The 19,046-nt window shown below is 50.9% G+C and overlaps 3 protein-coding genes across 6 annotated transcripts; 2 read left to right on the top strand and 1 right to left on the bottom strand.

Moving 5' to 3' along the window:
- Nucleotides 1-108: 108 nt before the first annotated feature.
- Wdr38 (WD repeat domain 38) lies at nt 109-4,110 on the top strand. Of its 3 annotated transcripts, none has more exons than XM_047525834.1 (9): nt 109-259; nt 717-777; nt 1,910-2,026; nt 2,139-2,236; nt 2,484-2,564; nt 2,650-2,781; nt 2,905-3,054; nt 3,378-3,425; nt 3,507-4,110. In XM_047525834.1, the coding sequence occupies exons 1-9, from the start codon at nt 197-199 to the stop codon at nt 3,579-3,581; spliced, it is 825 nt and encodes a 274-aa protein (XP_047381790.1). In that variant the 5' UTR covers nt 109-196; the 3' UTR covers nt 3,582-4,110. The 3 variants fall into 3 exon arrangements, with proteins under 3 accessions (XP_047381790.1, XP_047381789.1, XP_047381788.1); XM_047525833.1 differs by having other exon boundaries at nt 717-837; nt 2,139-2,215; XM_047525832.1 differs by having other exon boundaries at nt 717-837; nt 3,507-4,108.
- Nucleotides 3,883-8,341, bottom strand: Rpl35 (ribosomal protein L35). The gene is made up of 4 exons (XM_047525837.1): nt 8,192-8,341; nt 7,693-7,829; nt 6,357-6,438; nt 3,883-4,064 (listed from the first exon to the last, which is right to left on the bottom strand). The coding sequence occupies exons 1-4, from the start codon at nt 8,192-8,194 to the stop codon at nt 3,915-3,917; spliced, it is 372 nt and encodes a 123-aa protein (XP_047381793.1). The 5' UTR covers nt 8,195-8,341; the 3' UTR covers nt 3,883-3,914.
- A 3,186-nt stretch (nt 8,342-11,527) lies between these two features.
- Arpc5l (actin related protein 2/3 complex subunit 5 like) lies at nt 11,528-19,011 on the top strand. Of its 2 annotated transcripts, none has more exons than XM_047525835.1 (4): nt 11,528-11,820; nt 16,011-16,083; nt 17,074-17,250; nt 17,339-17,516. In XM_047525835.1, exons 1-4 carry the CDS (start codon nt 11,672-11,674, stop codon nt 17,420-17,422), a joined length of 483 nt encoding a protein of 160 aa, XP_047381791.1. In that variant the 5' UTR covers nt 11,528-11,671; the 3' UTR covers nt 17,423-17,516. The 2 variants fall into 2 exon arrangements, with proteins under 2 accessions (XP_047381791.1, XP_047381792.1); XM_047525836.1 differs by lacking the exon at nt 17,339-17,516 and adding an exon at nt 18,435-19,011 and having other exon boundaries at nt 11,536-11,820.
- Nucleotides 19,012-19,046: the final 35 nt, after the last annotated feature.

The raw sequence follows: 19,046 nt of genomic DNA, 5'->3' as shown, positions 1-19,046 counted from the left end.
AGAGCTCTTTCCCTGTTTGAGACTCCCTGTGGCTTCCCAAAGACCCTACCGCGGCTGCGCGCCCCGCCCTTATTACCATGGAGACCTCTTGTACACAGTTTCCCCTTTCCCTCCTGCCAGTCCTAAGCGCGGTCCTGCGGGCGGGACCTGCGCCGGCCTAGGAGGGAGTCCTCCAAGGTCCGACGGTCGGGGGCTCATGAACAGCAGGGCTCCACTTTTCGTGGGGAAAGTGAAATTCTTTGGCCGGCATCGCGGGGAGGTGAGGCCCAGCGGGCTTTGCCCAGGCTTTAGGATCCTGGCTTGGGAGTCAAGTCCCTTGGTTCTGTGTAATGGGGGTTCAGGGTGTTCCAAGGGCTTCAGCTCCAGAATGGGCCTAGGTTCTAGACTCTGGTTCCAGAGAGGGCTTGAAACTCCTGCTGGCTCCAGTGTTCTTGGGCTTTGACTCTAAAATGAACTCAGCGATTCTGAACTTGCGATTCTCAGCTCCTCCGCTGTAATGGGCTCTTGCCTCTGCGGTTCTAAGGAAGGCTCCAGCTCCGGCTTCGGGCTCAGGTTACACGGTTCTGAGCTCTGGTTGTAGAGTGAGGGCTGAAGTCCAAACCACCACTGCGGGTCCCTGGGCAGTGTTTAGGGCGGCCCAGGGGGATGGGATCAGAAGTTAACGAGCAGGTGTCTCCCGCCCCAGAAATGGGACCACGTCTGTGCTCTAATTTCAGGTCAACTGCTCTGCCTTCTCTCCTGATGGCCAGACGCTGCTCACAGCCTCTGATGACGGCTGTGTGTATGGTTGGGAGACTAAGAGTGGGCAGCTGCTGTGGAGGCTGGGTGGCCACACAGGTGGGGTTCTGCAGTCTGGCTGGGGGACAGAGGCCCATAGGTCTGTGCTGGCGTTCTGCAGGGTCTAACTTAGTGACCTCCAACCCTGGGCATTGGAGCAAGACAGCCTGGGCAGAGCTGGAGCAGCTGGGCCAGGAGATAGATTTCTTGATAGCTGGGGCTTCCCACTCATAGACCTGAACACAGATATTACTTTTTTTTTTTTTTTTTTTAACCCCCCAGTACTGGGAATTGTACCCAGGGCCACTTGACCACTTAGCTACATTCCCAGTCGTTTTTATTTTTTTGAAACAGGGTCTAGCTAAGTTATTGAGGCTGGCTTTGAACTTGCAATCCTCCCTTAGCCTCCCAAGTAGCTGGGATTACAGGTGTGTACCACCACGCCTGACACTTATTAATCATTTTAAAAGGTAGAGTTCAGAGGTCTTAAGTCATTCACATTATGAAACTAATTTCTAGAATTCTTTTCGTTTTGCAAAAGAAAATGTACAACTCATCTCCCCACCCACAACCACTGTTCTACTTTCTATATGAATTTGGCTTCTCTAGGTATCAGTGGCGTTTGTCTTTTTGACTGGCTTCACTTAGCGTGTCCTCTAGGGTCATCCAAAGTGTACCTAGCACTTTTGGACTGTGATCTGGGTTGTCATGTCACCTGACCCAGTTCCTCCCCCTATAGAATGGGTATAAGTTGCTACCCTATAAGATCAGATGATGCAAAAAGACTAGCACCCAGTAAGGACCCAGTAGATTTAACTATTACAGAGACAAGGAAAAAAAAAACCAGGCAATTACAGAGCAGACTGATTAACAAAATGACTGGGGGAGGCCCAGGCTGGGGAGCTGAAAGGCGGTCTGGGAGTTAGGAGGCTTCAGGAAGGAGGTGCCTGCAGAGTACTGATTTTCCAGATGAACAAACTGGGGTCAGGTGTTCCAGGCAGAGCCTTGGCCAGGCCCAGGTTGGAAGCCCAAGCATTTCCAAGTGACTGGACTTTGGGTGAGGGGTGAGAGGCCACAAGACTGGGGCAGTGAGCAGGGGGTAGAGGGCAGCGCCCTACGCTCCCTGCCCCAGGCCCTGTGAAGTTCTGCCGCTTCTCTCCGGATGGCTGCCTCTTTGCCAGCTCCTCCTGTGACCGCACCATCCGCCTGTGGGACCTATCAAGAGCCAAGTGTCTGCGGGTGCTCAAGGGTGAGCAGGAGTGGGCCTGGGTTCCATGTGGCCAGGCCCAGGTCCCCTTGCAGGTCTTACTGTGTCCTGCGTCACTTCCCCTCCTTCTCTGCCCCTGGGCTGGTGCCTGCAGGTCACCAGCGGAGTGTGGAGACACTCAGCTTCAGTCCTGACTCAAGACAGCTGGCATCAGGTGGCTGGGATAAGCAGGTGATGCTCTGGGAGGTGCAGGTACGTGGAGGGGCAGGGGGAATGGCCAGACGTGGGTCAGAAGGGACCTCTTGTTCTGCTGGTCGCAGCCCTCTCCTGGCCTCCCTTTACAGACCCCTCGAGCCTCAAGGCCTTTGCAGGCGGTCCCCATGTCCAGCCTGCTGTCTGGACCCAGGGCGGTTCCCCAGGGGGTACTGTTATTACATTACCCAAGCTGCCACGCAGGGAGGGCCTGGGTCTGCCCGCTGCCTCTCAGCTCTCTCCTCAGTCAGGCCACAAGCTGCGCCACTTGGAGGGGCACCATGACTCTATTCAGAGCAGCGACTTCTCCCCCAGCGAAAACAGCCTGGTGAGTCTCACCTCTGCTGTCCCCCTGCCTCAGTGGCCCCAAGAGGGGAGGTTGGGGCTACTGTAGTCATGGTCACTGCTTACAGGCCACAGGTTCCTGGGACTCCACTGTGCGCATCTGGGACCTGCGGGTAGGGACCCCAGTTGTATTCCATCAGGAACTGGAGGGCCACAGTGGCAACATCAGCTGCCTGTGCTACTCACCATCTGGCCTCCTGGTAAGCTGGGCTGCCCTGGGTGACAGATTAGCCCTTGGCTGGATGTTAGACCCTTATAAAGGGCCATCTGGCAGCCCAGTGAGCATGCTGGCCCCATGCCCACTGGCTCAGAGCTCTCTCTAGGCATCTGGCTCCTGGGACAAGAACATCCACATCTGGAATCCCAACATCAGCAGCCTGATCGTTCAGCTCAAGGGCCATGTCACCTGGGTGAACAGCATAGCTTTCTCCCCGGATGAGGGGCAGCTGGCCAGCGCTAGCTACTCGGGCACGGTAACCCACCCAGCCCAACCCAGCCGCTCCCGACTCCTAGCTCATATGCCCCACTTCCCAGAATCTTCAGTACCCCATTTCCAGAAATGTCCACATGTCCATTTGCCCTACCTAATCACCAGCACTAAGGTCTGAGCCAGACTAGACTGCAGTGGCGTCGACATTTCTGACCTTGACAGTTTCAAGCATGACATGATGTAGGCAGTACCCCGCAGATACTGAGCTTCAGATCAAGATGGTACCTGGGACTCACTGGGAAGCTACTTCAAAAAATGCCACAGTAACCTAGTGAGGCTCCTGCTTCCTGATTCTTCTATTTCCAGATCAAAGTCTGGGACTACAAAACAGGAAAGTGCCTTGAGACCTTGAAGGTAAGACCTGTAGCCACAGGCCCCAGTGAGGGGTCCAGGAAGGACTTCAGGACCTGGAGCCTGGTGCTGTGCTTCTGGCAGGGAGTTCTGGATGTGGCCCACACCTGTGCCTACACCCCACAAGGCAGACTCTTGGTGTCTGGAACTGCTGTTTAGGCAAGATGCCAAGTCCAGTGCTTGTTCAAGTCACCCAGGACCCCTTGAATGTCACATCACTGATGATGGCTCTCATATTCCAACCCTCCCTGCTGAAGGTAGACAGCATAGGCCCAAAGTAACTAAGAGTGCCGATCAAACCCTGCAGCCAGGACTGCCAGCATCGCCAAGGCCGCTGACTTCCACGGGTGGCAGGGTACCACCAGACACCTGGCACTGCAGTCAGGGCCAGGCCAGGCCAGCCCCAAGCCACCTATCCAGTCTGGTCTGTGGAAATAGCACCAAGCACAAAGCAACAAAAGCCAGTTTTCTTGTTTTATTGTGCCGTGACACTCAGGCTTTGACCGCGTACTTGCGCAGAGGGTACAGCCGCTCTTTCCGCTGCTGCTTCTTTGTCTTTAGGTTCTCCTCGTGCTTGTTGAGCCGGCGGCGCATAGCTCGTGTCTTCTTGGGCCGCAGGTCCAGGGGTTTGTACTTCTTGCCCTGGGACACAGACAGCAAGGTCAACCGGAGCACAGCATTTTAGGGGCAACAGCAGGATGAAGGAAGACCTGAGGCGTCAGATTGGGTCTTGGAGAGGCCACTGGGAAGATGCTGGAGGTGGGAGGGCACTATGGGGACAGACAGGAATGTTGGTTTCCACTGTGGGGTTGTAGGCTGTTCACTCAGTATGAGGCTGCTAATGAGGGACTGAAGGCCAGCAGCTCACATGCTCACTCACAGCCCAAACTGAAGGCTGGTGGGGCTGTCCTCATTTTACATAAGGCTGTCAGAGACAAGGTTCCCAAGTAATACAGCCTCAGAGGAAGGTTCGGCCAAGATCTACCAACATAAGAGGCAAGCGCTGCCCCACCACTGCCCAGAGCTAAAAATGGCCAGCATGCTCACCCTTGGCTCCCATTCCTCCCCAGCCAAGGGTCCCAGACTAAGATGGTTCACTGGTTTCTTCTTTGTTTAGCAACTGCCCTGAGGACAAGGCCCAGTGTGAGCATAGCAAGGACTCAGAACTGGTCTCTGCTCAAGCTCTTATCCCAGTAGCAAAGACTGAACAGACAATAAGGCCTGCAGAGGAGGAGGAGGCAGAAGTTTCAGGAATGCTTTTTTTTAAAAGCAGCAATAGCCTCAAAGGTTAGCACAATGGCCATCAGTTGAAAGGGCAGGAAGCAGAACACATACAAAAGCCCTCAATGTCCCTCCCTGAGGGACCAGCCAGCCCATGGCGGGACTGGGCAGAGAACCAGAGAGAAGCTCTGGAGGGGACTCGAAGGTAGGGAAATCTTGTCCACCACTTCCTGCTCATCTGCTGGTACTGGTGTGGCACTTGTTCATCTCACGCTTATTACCTCCCCCCAGCTCTGTTGTCCAACACAGCAGCCACTAGCTACGTATGGTTGTTTACATGACACAGTTTTTCAGTCACCATGGCCACGAGAGGCCAGGGGTTTACTGTGTGGCACGGAAACATCATCATCATCATCATAGCGTTCCACAGTGCAGCCCTCACCCTGCCTTCCTGGACGGAGTGGTGGAGCCGAGCATCCTCAATGGATGGAGAGTTACAAGAGCAATTCCTCCCGGCCCCTGATGAAAACTTCAGACTCACTCCTAAGAATAAAAATGTCCCCTCACACAAAAGTGCACACACCCTGTCAGGAGGGTGACTGCCCCTGCATACCAGTGTCTTCTGGGAAGCTGGCCCAGTCACACCATACTATGCTTGCTTTTTGGTGAGCCAAAGCCCAACACTAACCTTGGTATTCATGTGAAGCCACTAGGTACGTTAATTAACCCCCCCATCAGATGATTTCAATTAAGGGAGATTATCCAGTATAATCTGGGCAGCTGATCCAGTCAATCAAAAGTCTTTAAAAAAGCAGGACTGAGGTGCCTTCCAAGAAATCCCACCAGGGACAGCAGTTTCCAGTGGTCATGAGTCCCAGTCATGTGAACCAATTCCAGACAGTAAATCAAATGTGTGAATTTAAGAGCCCCATGGCTTCTGCTGGAACCCAGATAATGCTACCTTTAAAGATAAGGCCACAAAAATGGTTGTTAACTTTGAGGCCAAGGGGCTGGCCACCTCTGGAAATTTGAGGAGCACTCACAGTCCTCTCTAAGACATAGTTTAGAAGCTAGGCCTGCCATTTCGCTGTTGATGACCCTGGGCAACTTGACCTCTCTAAACCTTGGGGTTTGGCAAGTAAGAATGGCAGGTGCCCGAAAACAACTAATATAAGCCCTGGTACTCCCTGCCTGGAGGCAGAGTTCAGTGGCACAGCATTTGCCTAACATGTCCAAGGCCCTGGGCTCTATCCTCAGTACTGCAAAAATAAAACCCTGTCAGGCAAGGTGGCTCATGCCTGTAACTTGGGGAGACTCAGGAGGCTCTTAGGAGGTGGGAGAGGGGGAGACAAACAAAAAAACCTAACCTCTGCCCTGAAAACTGCTGAAGTTGTCTTCAGCAAGAACCCCTACCTCCCACACCACTCTTTTCTTGATATCTGCAGTCGTGCTGGTAAGAAGATGAACCCTAGCTGCGTGTACAGCTACTGGGGAGGCTAAGGCAGGAGAATCATGAGTTTAAGGCCAGCCTGGACAACATAGATCCCATTTCACACACACAAAAAAGGTGAACGCAGACATAAACTGGGAGGCTCTAGAAAGCCCAAATATTCTCAGCCCCATAAACCCTAAAAGAACCTCTTCACAAAGCCCCCTGGCCAGTGGAGGACTGGAACTTTGCTTTCTGCTGCCAAGTCCCGAGGTCCCCCTCACCTTGTAGAATTTCCTGAGGTTTTCTTTCTGAGTCTGGTTAATGACGGTAAGAACACGGGCGATGGATTTGCGGACAACTCGGCTACAAAAGAGAAACATCAATAAAGGTGGGTATGACAAATAATACCCCTCAAGCATCTTGTTCAGGGCTAACAGTGTCATTGAGGGCACAGATAAAAGGGATTCTGGATGTGAGAATGTATAGGGCTATGGAGTAAAAGGCTAGTAAGTTCAGTGCCTTTTATATTTTTTGGTGCTGGGGATTGAACCCAGGGCCTTGTGCATACAAGGCAGACACTCGACCAATTGAGCTATATCCCCAGCCCCAAGTTCAGTGCTTCTGAGCTGGGAAATGTCAGTTGAGGCAAGACCCAAGGCAGCTTAATGAAGAGGTGAGGAGGATCAGAAGACTTTCAATCCCAGGCCAAAAATTTATGAAGGTTATGAAAACCTAATCCCCAATATGAATTAGCTGAGGGGAGAGGGAATCATGCCGTAAGTCAGGTAACCAGCATGATTTAAGGTCACTGGGCATGTGACATTCGGGAAGTAAATGCAAAGGGGATGGGGGCAGATCTAGGAGCAGGCTGGGGTGAACATGGTCTTGTGGCCCAGTTGCTTGTAACCAAGCCCTGAAACTCAGGAAACTGAGGCAGGAGGATTACAAGTTCCAGGCAGGCCTCAAAATGAAAATTTAAAAACGGCTGGGAATATATCTTGGGGAATAGATAGCACCAGGGTTCAATACCCAGTATAGCAAAAAACAAACATGGTCTCCAGTACTCAGCACACAACTGTTTCTGTGTTCCTCAACTCAATCAACCCAATCCCACCTGCCCAAGCAGAACTTTAGGAATAGAGGGGGCGGTACATTTCAAAAAGGAAGAAACCTTTGCAAGGGGAGCCGAATTACCCACCAGATGCAAAAATGCAATCTGCACCCAGGAAAATGACTCTAAACCCTGGTTCCGTTCACAAGTCTCCCTAATCCTTACCAAGGTTAACCAAGTAAGTTACAATTCAAGTAAAAAGTCCGAGGCAAGGGTGAAAAAAAAATGAAGTGCTGATGAGAGGTGGAAGGAGAGGTTTCAGTTAGGCTTTGGAGGCAACATTAAGATAACAGACCTTCAGGGACACCAATTCTTTCCCTAGCTACAAAAGCTGACCAAGGGCGCTCCAGACAAAAGGTCCACAGGATCAAAAGTAGTTAAGAGTAAACGCACAGCGGATCTCCCCCGCGCCCCAAGGATGCACCTAAACCCGGCAGTTCCTGAAGCTAACTTCCAATTCACAAATACCCTCAACGCGCATGTGCACCACAACGCCGGGTACTTACATCTTAGAGAGCTTAGACGCCGCACCGCCTGTCACTTTGGCGACGCGTAGTTGGGACAGCTCTACTTTCAGGTCGTCCAGCTGTTTCAGCAGTTCCTCTTTCTTCTTGCCGCGAAGGTCCCGAGCCTTAATCTTGGCCTGCGTGTGGGAAAGATCTGGGTCAGACACCCCACGAGCAGTCTCGCCTCCGCCACGGGCAGCCAGGATTAGCACCCACCCCCCAGGCTGCGACTAGGGCAGGGTACCGAGGCCAGGAGAGCTACCAGGCTGGGCCGCCAGCACATCGTGCAGAAGGAAACACGCAGGGACCTGCCGCGCGCGCCATCTCCCGGGTCGAGCCCGGCAGAGAAGACCGGAGTCGGGCTGCGGCGGCGTGCCGTCCTGCGCGGGGGCCCCCTAACCCCCGCCGGTAGATGAGATGCCGGTGCTCAGCCCGCGCCCCCAATCCTAGCCCCGGTAGTCCACAGCGACCAGATGGCGCCGGATTCTCTCGCTCTCACCATAGCTGCACGGTCCGCCGTTACCGGAGCCGAGGGAAAGAGGAAGAGGTGGAGCTGACCCCTGCAACTACTGCCGGGTGGCGGTGGGCGCGGCCAATGGCGTGGGGGCCAGGACTCCCTGGCCCCGCCCCTTCCTACCGGTGCGCAAGGGTACGTCCGGTCCCGCCCCGTCCGCAGAGCCCGCGCCGCATCGCAGGTGCGTTTCTCTTATCCCGCGTCCGGGTTATGTAGGTTGGCACGTGACCCTGAGCGGCAAAGTTGGGGAAATTGAGGCCTGGGATGGGCTGCAACTGACCACAGATGGCATAGTAGTAAGGACTTGAACTCATCCACTCGTTTATTTGTTCATTCGTTCGGGAAACCTTGTAGATCTCCCACTCTGTGGTGCTCAGCTAGCTGCTGGGGTCTGAAAAGTCAGCGTTTTCGAAGGTGAATTAACTCAGCCACTGTCTTGGAGGAATTTATGGTACAGGTGGGTGGGAGGGGCGGAGTCAGACAGCTGTCATCCAACTCTATAAACGTTCTGGCGGAGGCAGTGTGCTGCAGTGGAAATAGCATCCACAGACTTTTTTTAGTGAACCCGACCGGGTTTCAAATTCTTGCTGTGTTGCCAGGTACTAGTTGAAACTCTTGGCAAATCCCTTCTCCCTCTCGAGTTTGTTTTCTCATCTGTGAAATGTAGTGTTTACGAGGATTAGAGAAGATACTTGTAAAGCTCTCAGCACAAGACCTTATGCATAATAATCACTGGTATTAATGTTCCCAGTGGAACGAACATTTTAGTTGGACCCTGAAAATTGAACAGGAATTCACAAAGCAGGGAAGGGTTTTAAGCTTTCTAACTGGGCAGTTCCATTGCTGCCCCAATCAGCAGTCATTAATCAGTACTCTGGTGTCACTCCATTGCCATTAATAAAGATAGGCCACCTCTTAGAGTTCTAGTAAAGCCCCTTGTTAGTCGAGCATGGTGGCACTTGTAATCCCAGTGGCTAGTGAGGCTGAGGCAAGAGGATTGCAAGTTCCAGGCCAGACTCAGCAACTTAGCAAGGTCCTAAACATTTTAGTGAGACCCTGTCTCAAAACAAAAAAGGGCTGGGGATGTAGCTCAGTGGTAAAGTGCTTATGGGTTCAATCCCCAGTACCCCTCCCCAACCCTCTAAAAGAAAACTCTTGTTGTTCTCAGGTGTCACTTAATCCTGGGAGCCTTCTTCTACCCTCTTATGGGTAGCAACCTCTCCTTTTATCTCAGGCTCTTTGTACAATCCTCCTTGGACCTAAATATAGTTAAATGATGTGCTTATGTATCTATGTTCAGAGCCAACCTGGAGGTTCCCTGGGGGCAGAACCACTTGATTCAGTTTTTATGGTCTTTAGACCCATCACAATGTTTTTCACATGAATGAATTAATGAGCCTTGCCCAAGACCACAGTGAGACAGGCTTCCAGGAGATGGAAGGATATGGGGAAAAGGATAGACTAAGGGCAATCTTTAGCATGGATTAGATTGAGATGGAAGTCTAAACATTTTAGTGAGACCCTAAAGGTGTACCAGGGCTTTGCTGTCATAGTTCTGTTACAGTTAATGCTTGTTTAATCTGTTGAATGTGAAGTCATATGTGACTCCCTTGTTTCTTACATGCCACCAGCAAGTCTTGTTTACTCAACCTTCCAAATATACCTGATTTGTTTCTATCACCCTTATTGGTGCCTGCCTAGCCTGAGCTATCACTGCCTATCACCTGGACCGTTGGTGCAACCTCCTAAATCACCTCTGCTTTGACTTTCTCTCAGATGTGTTCCTAATTCAGCTGCTACAAAATCCCTTGTCAACTAAATCAGAAGTCAGATCATGTCACAGATATGCTTAGAGTTCCCAGGATTGTCCCATCAGAGTTATGACTGCATCCTTTCCCTTTATCAAAGAAATGGTCAAGCACCAAGTAGTATTTCCCCCTCAGTACTCAGTTATTACTGGTATAATATTATGGTATAATATGGACTTGTAAATCCTACCTCCCTGACAAGTGGAAGTCTATGACCACGAGCTAGAACATTATTTCATTCACTACTTTTTTTGGGGGGGCTGTTTCCTTACTCATAAAATAAGCATTTCTGGTTTTAAGATTTTTCTGACTAGGATGTTCTGGGGATATGAATTTTTTTTTTTTTTTTTTTTTTTACTGATTTTTGGACTATTGGAGTCAGGTATGAAGCTGAAGTACTGATGGGTTTTGATAGTTTCCAGAACCTGAGGCTTTATTCAGACTTACCAAGGTGGGAGTCTGTACCTTTAGCCTCAAGGTTAGGTTGCATCACAGCCTGGCAGGGTTTTTTTAAAAATCTGTAGATGGTTCAGTGCAGTGCAATGAAAATGGACTGGGAATGTATATCAGTGATGGCGTGCTTGCTTATCCCTCAGTATAGGGGTGGGAGTGGGGGAGTAGTCAGCTTGGCTGACAGGATAGCACAGACTGGGTGGCTTAAACAAAGCAATGTAAACAAGTCAAGTTTCATCTACTTTTAATAAAAGGTACTATCAGAGGAAAATGTAATGAAAATAGTTTTCACACTTTTATATGAAAAGGCTCGTGTTAGCCTAAGGCTAAGGTCAATTAACAGAACCCTTCAGGAACCTAATCATGGCACCCCAGTTGCCCTAGACATTGCCCTAATCTCCCCACCTTCCATCAGATTCAGGGAAGTCAGCTTCTTCAGATGCACCTCTCTGGTCAGAACTTCTCCACACCGGGAACCTAGCCCTTCGGGCGCCAGTATGGTGCTACAGAGTCATCCAACTCTCCTGGTTCCCACCCGCAGGGCCATGATGAATGCTACGTATCCAGGTTGGCAACATTCACGAGGTAAAAGCTGTCAGAGTCTTGACAGCCCCCTGGATACACTTTAAAGTCTCCCACTCCTTTGACAGTAGGGTCACTTTTATGTACAAGGCACTGGCAACCTCTGGTTCAGTGTGGTGGTGTTCAAGGATCCAAGGCTTAGGGACTTCCCCTCCTGTCACTCCCCAGGGCATAAGAACTCTTATCCCTCAGGCCTCAGCTTCAAGGTGCCTTCTTAAAGAAGGCTGCCCCGCGCTTAGTCCTCGCCTGTGGCCCCGCCGGCCCCCGCCTCCCTGGGCCAGGGTCTTCTTAGAGGCAGGGAGGCAGAGTTACGGCGCACATGATGCCAGGCCCGCGAAGGCACGGGGCGCTCGCTCCCCACACGGGAAGACAGGAGTACGCGTTCCGGATATCGGCCGCGGAGCCCACCTCACCAGCTCTCAGGCTGCCCCATCACGCCGGCGCGGCCACCCGGAGCTTCCGGTTCCGGCGCAGGACGGAAGTGGGCGGGCGGCGGCGTCTGCGCGCGGGGGAGGTGCCGGGCGGTCGCTTCCCGCCCCCGAGCCCGAGCCGGTGGCTAGCTGAGCTGAGCCGCGGTCGGGCCCGGAGTGGAGCCGGCTGAGCCAGGCTCCGAGCTCCCGTCATGGCCCGGAACACGCTGTCCTCGCGCTTTCGTCGGGTGGACATCGACGAGTTTGACGAGAACAAATTCGTGGACGAGCATGAGGAGGCGGCGGCGGCGGCAGGAGAGCCAGGCCCGGACCCTAGCGAGGTGGACGGTCTGCTGCGGCAATATCCTTCCCCGGCGCGGCGGCGGGCCTAAGCGCTCCCTTCCGGCGGGGCTCCGCTCCGGCCCCGCCTTCCCCCCTTCCTTGTCCCCGGCTCGGGCCCCTCGGGCCCGGCCTCCTCGCTCCCGGTGCCCGGCCCCCTCAGGCCAGCCTCAACTCCCTTGCGAGCCGGCTGCTCTCGGCCCACGTTCCTCACCCCCAGCGTCGCCGCCTCAGCAGCGCAGCCCTACGCGGCCCCTGGACCTTGGTGGGCAGGCTCCCTCGGCGGGTCCCCTTCCCTTTGCCGCCTCATCCTCAAGCCGCCCCTGCCTTGGGTGCCCCTATCTCCAACCCTCCTTGCAGGAACTGGGCCCTTTGACGGTGGCGGGAGGGGCCGAGGCGAGCATCTCTGAGTGTTTGAGAGGCCGGGTGGCCGCGGGCACTGTCCTGGGTCTTCCTACTCCTCTCTTGGGCCCGATTGCAGCACAGCATGAAAATAGGTGGGTGGGTGTCTGCGGGGAAGAAGGGACTAAGGGGGAAATGAAGGCTGCAGCCTTAGCCCAGCACTGAGGTCTGAGGATGTGCGCCTCTTACCCAAGAGCCGGCTTAATGTCACCCCTTTTCACTTGTTCTCATTTTTCTCCGAACACCTTGGGCTTTGGACCTTCACGATCTCAGCCAGACTCAACAAGTGAGTTGTGACTCCCCCAGGAGTCTTGTGCAGGAAGCGGTGCAAAAAACTAGTAGTTTAAAGCTAAGAAAAACCGTACGGTGTAAAGTGTAGTGTAAAAGTAGAGCCCTAAGATTAGAAATGACGGTTCTTGTGGCTACAGAAAAGAAGCATTTAGAACAGAAGATTAAAAATAGAGGTGATTGTCACAACCTGCCTGGTCCCTTAGCACAGGAAACTGACTTATTCTCACAGGAAGAATTTTTCTTTATTCAAATGGTGTTACAGGAAGTGTGTTCCCCTCCCCCACACTTGCCAGGGCAGGGTTGGAGGCTCCTGCTGTATATAAATCAGGTTCTGGGTGTTTAATCAGTTGACTCAGCTTGGAAAGTCAGGCCCACTGCTTTGGGGAGGAATTCTGCAGTGCTTCTCCATTATGCCTTTAAAGCAAAAACCTTCAGACTTTCTTTGGACAGGAATGTGTTTTCAAAGGTGGACATTCAAACTTGTATTTCCTGCCCCCTCCAGATTGCTCATTTTCCCTACTGGTGAAATGGGGTCATGAGGAGGGCCCCTTGGAGGGAAGGTTGGTTCTCTAGTCCTATGCAGGGCTTCCCTCATGAGCAGTCAGTCAGTGCTGAAAAGGCTCCAGGGTCAGGCCTTTGGTCCAGAACCCTCATTCCATAGGTGGAGAGACCAAGGCCAGGTCTAGCTGCTATCTTGTTCTTGTCACCACAGGGACTTGTTGAAGGTCATGTCTCTCTAAGCCCAGGGCTAGTCATTGTTGGATTCCTTAAGGCAGCTTAGAGGTCTAGACTTGCCACATGTAGTGGTTAGTAGTTTTTCCACTAATGGTAGTGCCAGAAACCATACTGTGGGAGAGTATATACTATTTGGAATCAGGAAAAAGGAGGTTAGCAGATGAGGAAAACTGAAATCTTGGCAAATGTGGGCCAAAGTGAGGAGGAAGGAACTAATATTTGAGTCCCTATCATGTGCCAAGTATTGCACTTGTATAATGGTCATTGAATTTAAACTATAGAGCCTCTGAAGAGTCTTAGGGGAACAGGGAGAGGGGTTGAGGTGGAGGCATTCACAGGGGGCCTGTTTTAGGGTAGTACTGGGGAGTGTGTGGAAAACATGTCATGGTGGGAGATTGTGATGAAGAAGTAGAAAGAACATGGACTGTGCATCAATACAGATCAGCTCTTTTGTGCTCTGTGTGACCTTGCATAGGTCACATACTTTCTCTAAACCTCAGCATCCTCTTCCGTTATACAAGACAGCCATGCTGGCCTGATCAGTTCCATGGGAGCATCATTGGGCACATAGCAGGTGTCCCAGACATAGTTTAGGACAGTGATAGAGCAGCAGCAAGGGATCATAGAAAGAGCTTAGGTTTGAGCCAGGCATGGTGGTGTGCACTTGTAATCCCAGCAACTCAGGAGGCTGAGGCAGGAGGATTTTGAGATTGAGGCCAACCTCAGGAACTTAGCAAGACCCTGTCTCAACAAATAAAAAGCGCTGGAGATGCAGCTCAATGGTAAAGGGCCCCTGGGTTCAGTCCCCAATATCACAAATAGAAAAAAGCCTGCATTTAAAGGCCAGCTGAACTACCTAACTTGTGACCTTGGGCAGGTTATTTTCCTTCTCAGAGCCTGTTTCATTTCCTTTTAAATGGGAATAATGGTTTTTGTCACAAAGAGTTTTTGGAATGAAAATATGAAAAGTACCTGACCCAGGTCCAAGACTTGTAGCAGTAGTACCTTTTCTCACTAAAGCAGTTCTGGTCCTTGGAGCAAGGGCTAAAGCAGGGTTTAAGTGGTCTTGCACTCTTCCCCAGCCCCCCAAGAAATTTGGCAATGTTTGGAGACATTTCGATTGTCACAATTTAAGGGTGTTACTGGAATCTAGTGGGTAGAAACCAGGGATGCTGAAATGCATCCTGTAATGCTTAAGATAGATGCCACATCAAACAATCATGTGGTCTATAAAGTCTGTAGTGCTATGGTTGAAAATTGTTTAGAAGAGACTGGGGGCTGGGTAGGTTCCCCCAGCTGCCATAGCCTGTTCTCTTAGAGGGCCTAAAGCCAGCAGGGTATGGAGGCCAGCTTCATAAATGATAATGCTATTGCAAGGATGTTCTCCGTAGTGGCTTCAGGGCCTCATGTGTCCATGGCTGCTGTGCTTCCTTGGCAGACTAGTGCTGCAGGGACTTAACTCTAAAGCAGTGACTTTTTGCCCTCATACACTAGTTGTATCATCCTTGCCCTTCCCCATCCATCTTGTAAATGAATGATTGCTCACTGTGCTGGGCTGAAATGAAGAGTGAGCTAGCCCATATGTCCTGTAAGCCTCTGGGACCTTGCCTATTGCTTTGAGGACACCATAGTAGAAAAGAGTAGCCGAGTATGGTAGTGCACACGTGTAATCCCAGCTACTCAGGAGGCTGAGGCAGGAGTGTCAACCTGGACAACTTAAAAGTCCCAAAATAGATGTAGTGCAGTGACAAAGTGCCCCCCCATTCAATTCCTAGTGTGTGTGGGGGGTGGTGGGAGCTATGTGGTAGAGGTTATCAGTGACTAGTATCAGGATTGGAACTTGTAGGCAGGTGAAAAGGAATTCCAAAGCTGACAAGTAAGGGGAATGAGCTGCTCCTCCAGTGTAGAAGGTGGATCAGAGTCAAGCAGGGAGATCGGGAGCCAGGACTGGTAGTGACTTGCCTGTGACATAGACCCATCTCCATGAAGATGGAGCCCACATCAGGGAAGCTGGGAATTAAGCCTTGCACCAGAGGCTCTCTCTGTTCATGTGTGGGTATCACTGCATGAACAGGAGTAAAGACCTGATTGGGCAGAGCTATTCCTCGTTCTATTTTTGAAGCTTTTTGGCTGCAGCCAAAAGTGTTTCACATGAGAAAATGAAAGTCGGCTGATGTAATTCAGTTTAAAATAGGTGTCGCCTTTGGGGACCTAACCCAGATTGTAATTTTCTTTTGTGTGCTGGGTATGGAGAATTCAGAAAAGAATGTGGTGCCAGGATTGCAACTAAGGTTTGGGGAGCAGGGGAATGGAAATCAGCTCATTTTGTTGGCACAAGTTTCTTGTAGAAGTTGGGAATTCATTGACCTAGGAAATAGGAGTTTTAGCACATTTTGATTCTTCAGTAGTTTAGTAGTCGCATCGGGCATGAGTTAGGCCTGCCTTCATTCTTTGAGAATGGCTTCCAGTTCATGTGCACTGTTGCCATGAGGACCCAGTAGGGCAGATATGGTGCTCAGCACTAAGCAGGTACAAGTAAGCTACCAGTCCAGGACAGCTGCTTTTAGTGGGAGGTGGAAGGAAGGGCCGAGGTGCCCTCCATCCTCCTTGTGGTTCAGAAAAAATACAGGGTGTAAATAGGCTATGCCCACCTGGAGGAGGCCAGCAGTGGATGGTGTGTGGAGTGGATTAGATCCCTTTTCACTCTGCTCTTGAGCTGTTTTTGAGTTTATTAGTAAAAGCATAGACATGCTTGAGCCTAGCCATCCTTAACTGGTGATGCACAGGGGACATGCTTCGGGCGTTCCATGCAGCTTTGCGGAACTCTCCAGTCAACACCAAGAATCAAGCTGTGAAGGTAAAGGAGGTTGTGCTGCCCCTCTGCTGGGTGTTGGAACCAGAGCTGCAGTTGTCTCTCTTGCTGGAGCATGAGCTCCCTGGGGTCTGGAAAGTTTCTGCTTCATTTGTGCATCAGTGACACTGGGCAGTGCTTCCACGGAAGCCTCCTGGCACTCCTCAGATGTTGAGGCTCCTCTGACATCAAAGCTGTCGGTGATTTTTTTTTTTTTTTTTTTTTTTTTTGTGGTGCCCAGCGCTTGTGTTTGCTAGGCACTACTGAGCTACACTCCCAGCCCCAAAGCTGTGAGTGTTTATAATAAAAGCTCCCCAAAGAAACATTCACTTTTCCCTAGGGCCTTATGGGGCTAGAAGTTAGCCCAGCCCTTGATGATTAACAAAACAGATAAATTAGCTTGCCAAGTGGGGCTTATCAGTGGTTATGCTTTTATAGCTACTGAATAGGATTTATCTGCATAAGGATTTTAAGTGCTTTTGAACTTCCTTTTAAAAACAGGTGAAAAGATACAGTTATACTGCTGTATCATGGAGGCTATCTAAAACTTGGTCCAGGGAGAGGGGCCTCCCTGCAGCTGGGATTCTGAACGTATCTTGATGTAACCTAGCAGCTGTACCTTTGCAGAGGTAGAGGGGAATGGCCCCTCTGCTTCTGGGTACATTCAGGGTGAGCTGCAGCCAAGTAAGCTGTGTTTAAAAAAAAAAAAAAAAAAAAGCCCACTGCTTTTCTATCTTGTGGATCTGAGGCCTTGCTGGTATTGTCAAAAATCTCCAAAATAAGTAGGATAACTTGGTGGCATAAGTGAGGGGTACATTGAAACTTAAAGCAATAAAAGAATTTTAGCTTACTTAATTTTTTAACTATTCAAGGTGAATTCGAAATTGGGCATTATTTCTGGAGGATTCTGCCCAGTTGATTTGGTGCTGTGGCTGTGGCTATGGCTATGGCTGAGCTGTGGCTCTGGACCTCACCCACTTTCTCTTTCCTCTGTAGGAACGAGCCCAGGGTGTGGTGCTGAAAGTGCTCACAAACTTTAAGAGCAGCGAAATTGAACAGGCTGTGCAGTCACTGGACAGAAATGGCATTGACTTGTTAATGAAGTACATTTATAAAGGGTTTGAGAAGCCCACAGAAAATAGCAGCGCAGTGTTACTCCAGTGGCATGAAAAGGTACGTGAACACATCGCCCCCTTCAGGCAGCCTGCTGACATATCTCAGCATTCAAATGAGTAGACCAATTTTTCCAAAATCGACCTAGGCTAGTCTGAGGGCCAATGAGAATGACAGGCCTAAACCTGGACTTACGATCATCTACCTGGTAGGTGTCTATTGTCTCTGGTAATCATAGTTGCTTTTGCTTTTTAGCTACAGATTTATGCCAGGCAGTCAGGGTGCCCTTGGTGCAGGACATGGGGGCAGGTGCCATGGCATGGTAAGGTAGGAGGGAGGCTTGCTGGTTGGGTGGGGCTTTGTGATACCTTCTTTGCATTGCTGGAGACAGCTGCTGAGGGAGTTGGGTGGAGGGATCTTAGAAATGCTCTGTGGGCTTGGGCACCTGCCTTGGCTTCACCTTCTCCAGACCAAAAGGGAACATGGACAGAAATCTTGATAGTCATTTAATCCACCTAAAGCAGAAAAAGCTGTGTCTGCCCTTTGCTTGTGGGGTAGGAACAAGGCCTTGTGTCAAGCCTGTCTTGTGCACTACCGTAGCCCTCCCTACCCCCACCTCCTACAGTGGGCATGCCTGTCATTAAAGAGGACCAGGCTGATGCACTGTCCTTCCTGAGAGGTCAGCATTGAGTTTTGAAAATGCTTCCCTTACTGGTGGTCAATCCCTTGTGCAGCCAGGGTGCTGGGTTGTGGCTGTGGCCTCTAGTCCTACTGGTGGTGTGCTGTGCCTATTCAGCCTCCCCTCTGCTTTGGCTCAGTAGGTGCAGGTGGCCTTGATGCTCAAGAGAGCGAGCGAGCCCTCTGTGTGGCATGGAAGCCAGGCCCGTTCATCTCTTTGAAATGACTTGGTGCTGGCCCTGGGGGGGGGGCGGGGGGGATATGCATTTTTGCATATGTGGCAGTGATGACAGTCTGGAAGTCATGAGCTTGTCCTGAGGGAAACTTGGGTTTTGCCATGTGCCTGTTGACTGTGTTCTCAAGCCAGTTCTGCTGCCTCAAAGCTGGCAGCTCCTGGGACCTTTGCCTGCAGACAAGCCTCCTTCCCTAGAACTTGTTCTCCACTGCAGGAATCCTTTGTCAGAGGGTCTGTGACACAGTGGGATTAGGTCCAGGAGTGCATGGTCCCATCTCCCCCTTGGTCAGGCAGGTCTCATTTGACATGCTTCCTTTTCCTGCCCCCACAGGCCTTAGCTGTAGGAGGACTAGGCTCCATTATAAGAGTTCTTACAGCAAGAAAGACTGTTTAAAAAAAAAAAAAAAAAAAAAAAAAAAAGACTCATGTTACCTTGAGAAGAATTTTGGATGCCCAGGCTGGTGAAGAAGGGATTGACAATGGACCATCTTCCTAGGAACTCCCAACTAAGTATTTCAGGACACATATCTGCTGAAATCAACTGAAATGTATTTTATTTTTGAGGTGGAGGGAGAAATCATCTTACTCTTTCCTAAATCCTTTGCAGGATCTGAGAGTCTGCCTTTGTCTACAAAGTGATGCAGAACTGACATCACTACAAAGTGATGCAGAACTGTCTACAGAATGGCTGGCCAGTGTTGGTCAGTGTGCAACTGCCTGTTTAAAATGGGGGAGGGATGATTTGGGCAGGTGCATATCCAAGGGCCGCGTGAAAGGGAGAGCTTCTGTTTTTGAAGTGGAAAAACCTGAGAGTTTGTACAGACATCCTATCTTCCCAGAGAAGGCGGACTCTCTTGGGTTCATTGTAAAGTGCCTGCTGCATCAATAAAGCTCTTGGCTTATTAGTATATCATTGCAGTGTGTTTCATGTATGTAAAAAAGT

Source organism: Sciurus carolinensis, chromosome 14, assembly GCF_902686445.1.
Source record: "Sciurus carolinensis chromosome 14, mSciCar1.2, whole genome shotgun sequence".
Classification (NCBI taxonomy): Eukaryota; Metazoa; Chordata; class Mammalia; order Rodentia; family Sciuridae; genus Sciurus; species Sciurus carolinensis.
Note: the sequence above shows the minus strand (reverse complement) of the source record. Positions and strands in the feature narration are given on the sequence as shown.

What these genes read in the sequence shown, in the direction of transcription:
- Arpc5l (XM_047525835.1), top strand. Translation starts at nt 11,672, where the DNA reads ATGGCCCGGAACACGCTGTCCTCGCGCTTTCGTCGGGTGGACATCGAC. An exon ending in GTGGACGGTCTGCTGCGGCA is followed by an intron (nt 11,821 to 16,010) that starts ATATCCTTCCCC and finishes CTGGTGATGCAC; the next exon opens with AGGGGACATGCTTCGGGCGT. An exon ending in TACTCCAGTGGCATGAAAAG is followed by an intron (nt 17,251 to 17,338) that starts GTACGTGAACAC and finishes AAATCGACCTAG; the next exon opens with GCTAGTCTGAGGGCCAATGA.
- Rpl35 (XM_047525837.1), bottom strand. An exon ending in GCGTCTAAGCTCTCTAAGAT is followed by an intron (nt 6,439 to 7,692) that starts GTAAGTACCCGG and finishes TCTCTTTTGTAG; the next exon opens with CCGAGTTGTCCGCAAATCCA. An exon ending in ACCTCAGGAAATTCTACAAG is followed by an intron (nt 4,065 to 6,356) that starts GTGAGGGGGACC and finishes TCTGTGTCCCAG; the next exon opens with GGCAAGAAGTACAAACCCCT.
- Wdr38 (XM_047525832.1), top strand. Translation starts at nt 197, where the DNA reads ATGAACAGCAGGGCTCCACTTTTCGTGGGGAAAGTGAAATTCTTTGGC. An exon ending in TGATGCTCTGGGAGGTGCAG is followed by an intron (nt 2,237 to 2,483) that starts GTACGTGGAGGG and finishes CTCTCTCCTCAG; the next exon opens with TCAGGCCACAAGCTGCGCCA. An exon ending in ACTCACCATCTGGCCTCCTG is followed by an intron (nt 2,782 to 2,904) that starts GTAAGCTGGGCT and finishes AGCTCTCTCTAG; the next exon opens with GCATCTGGCTCCTGGGACAA.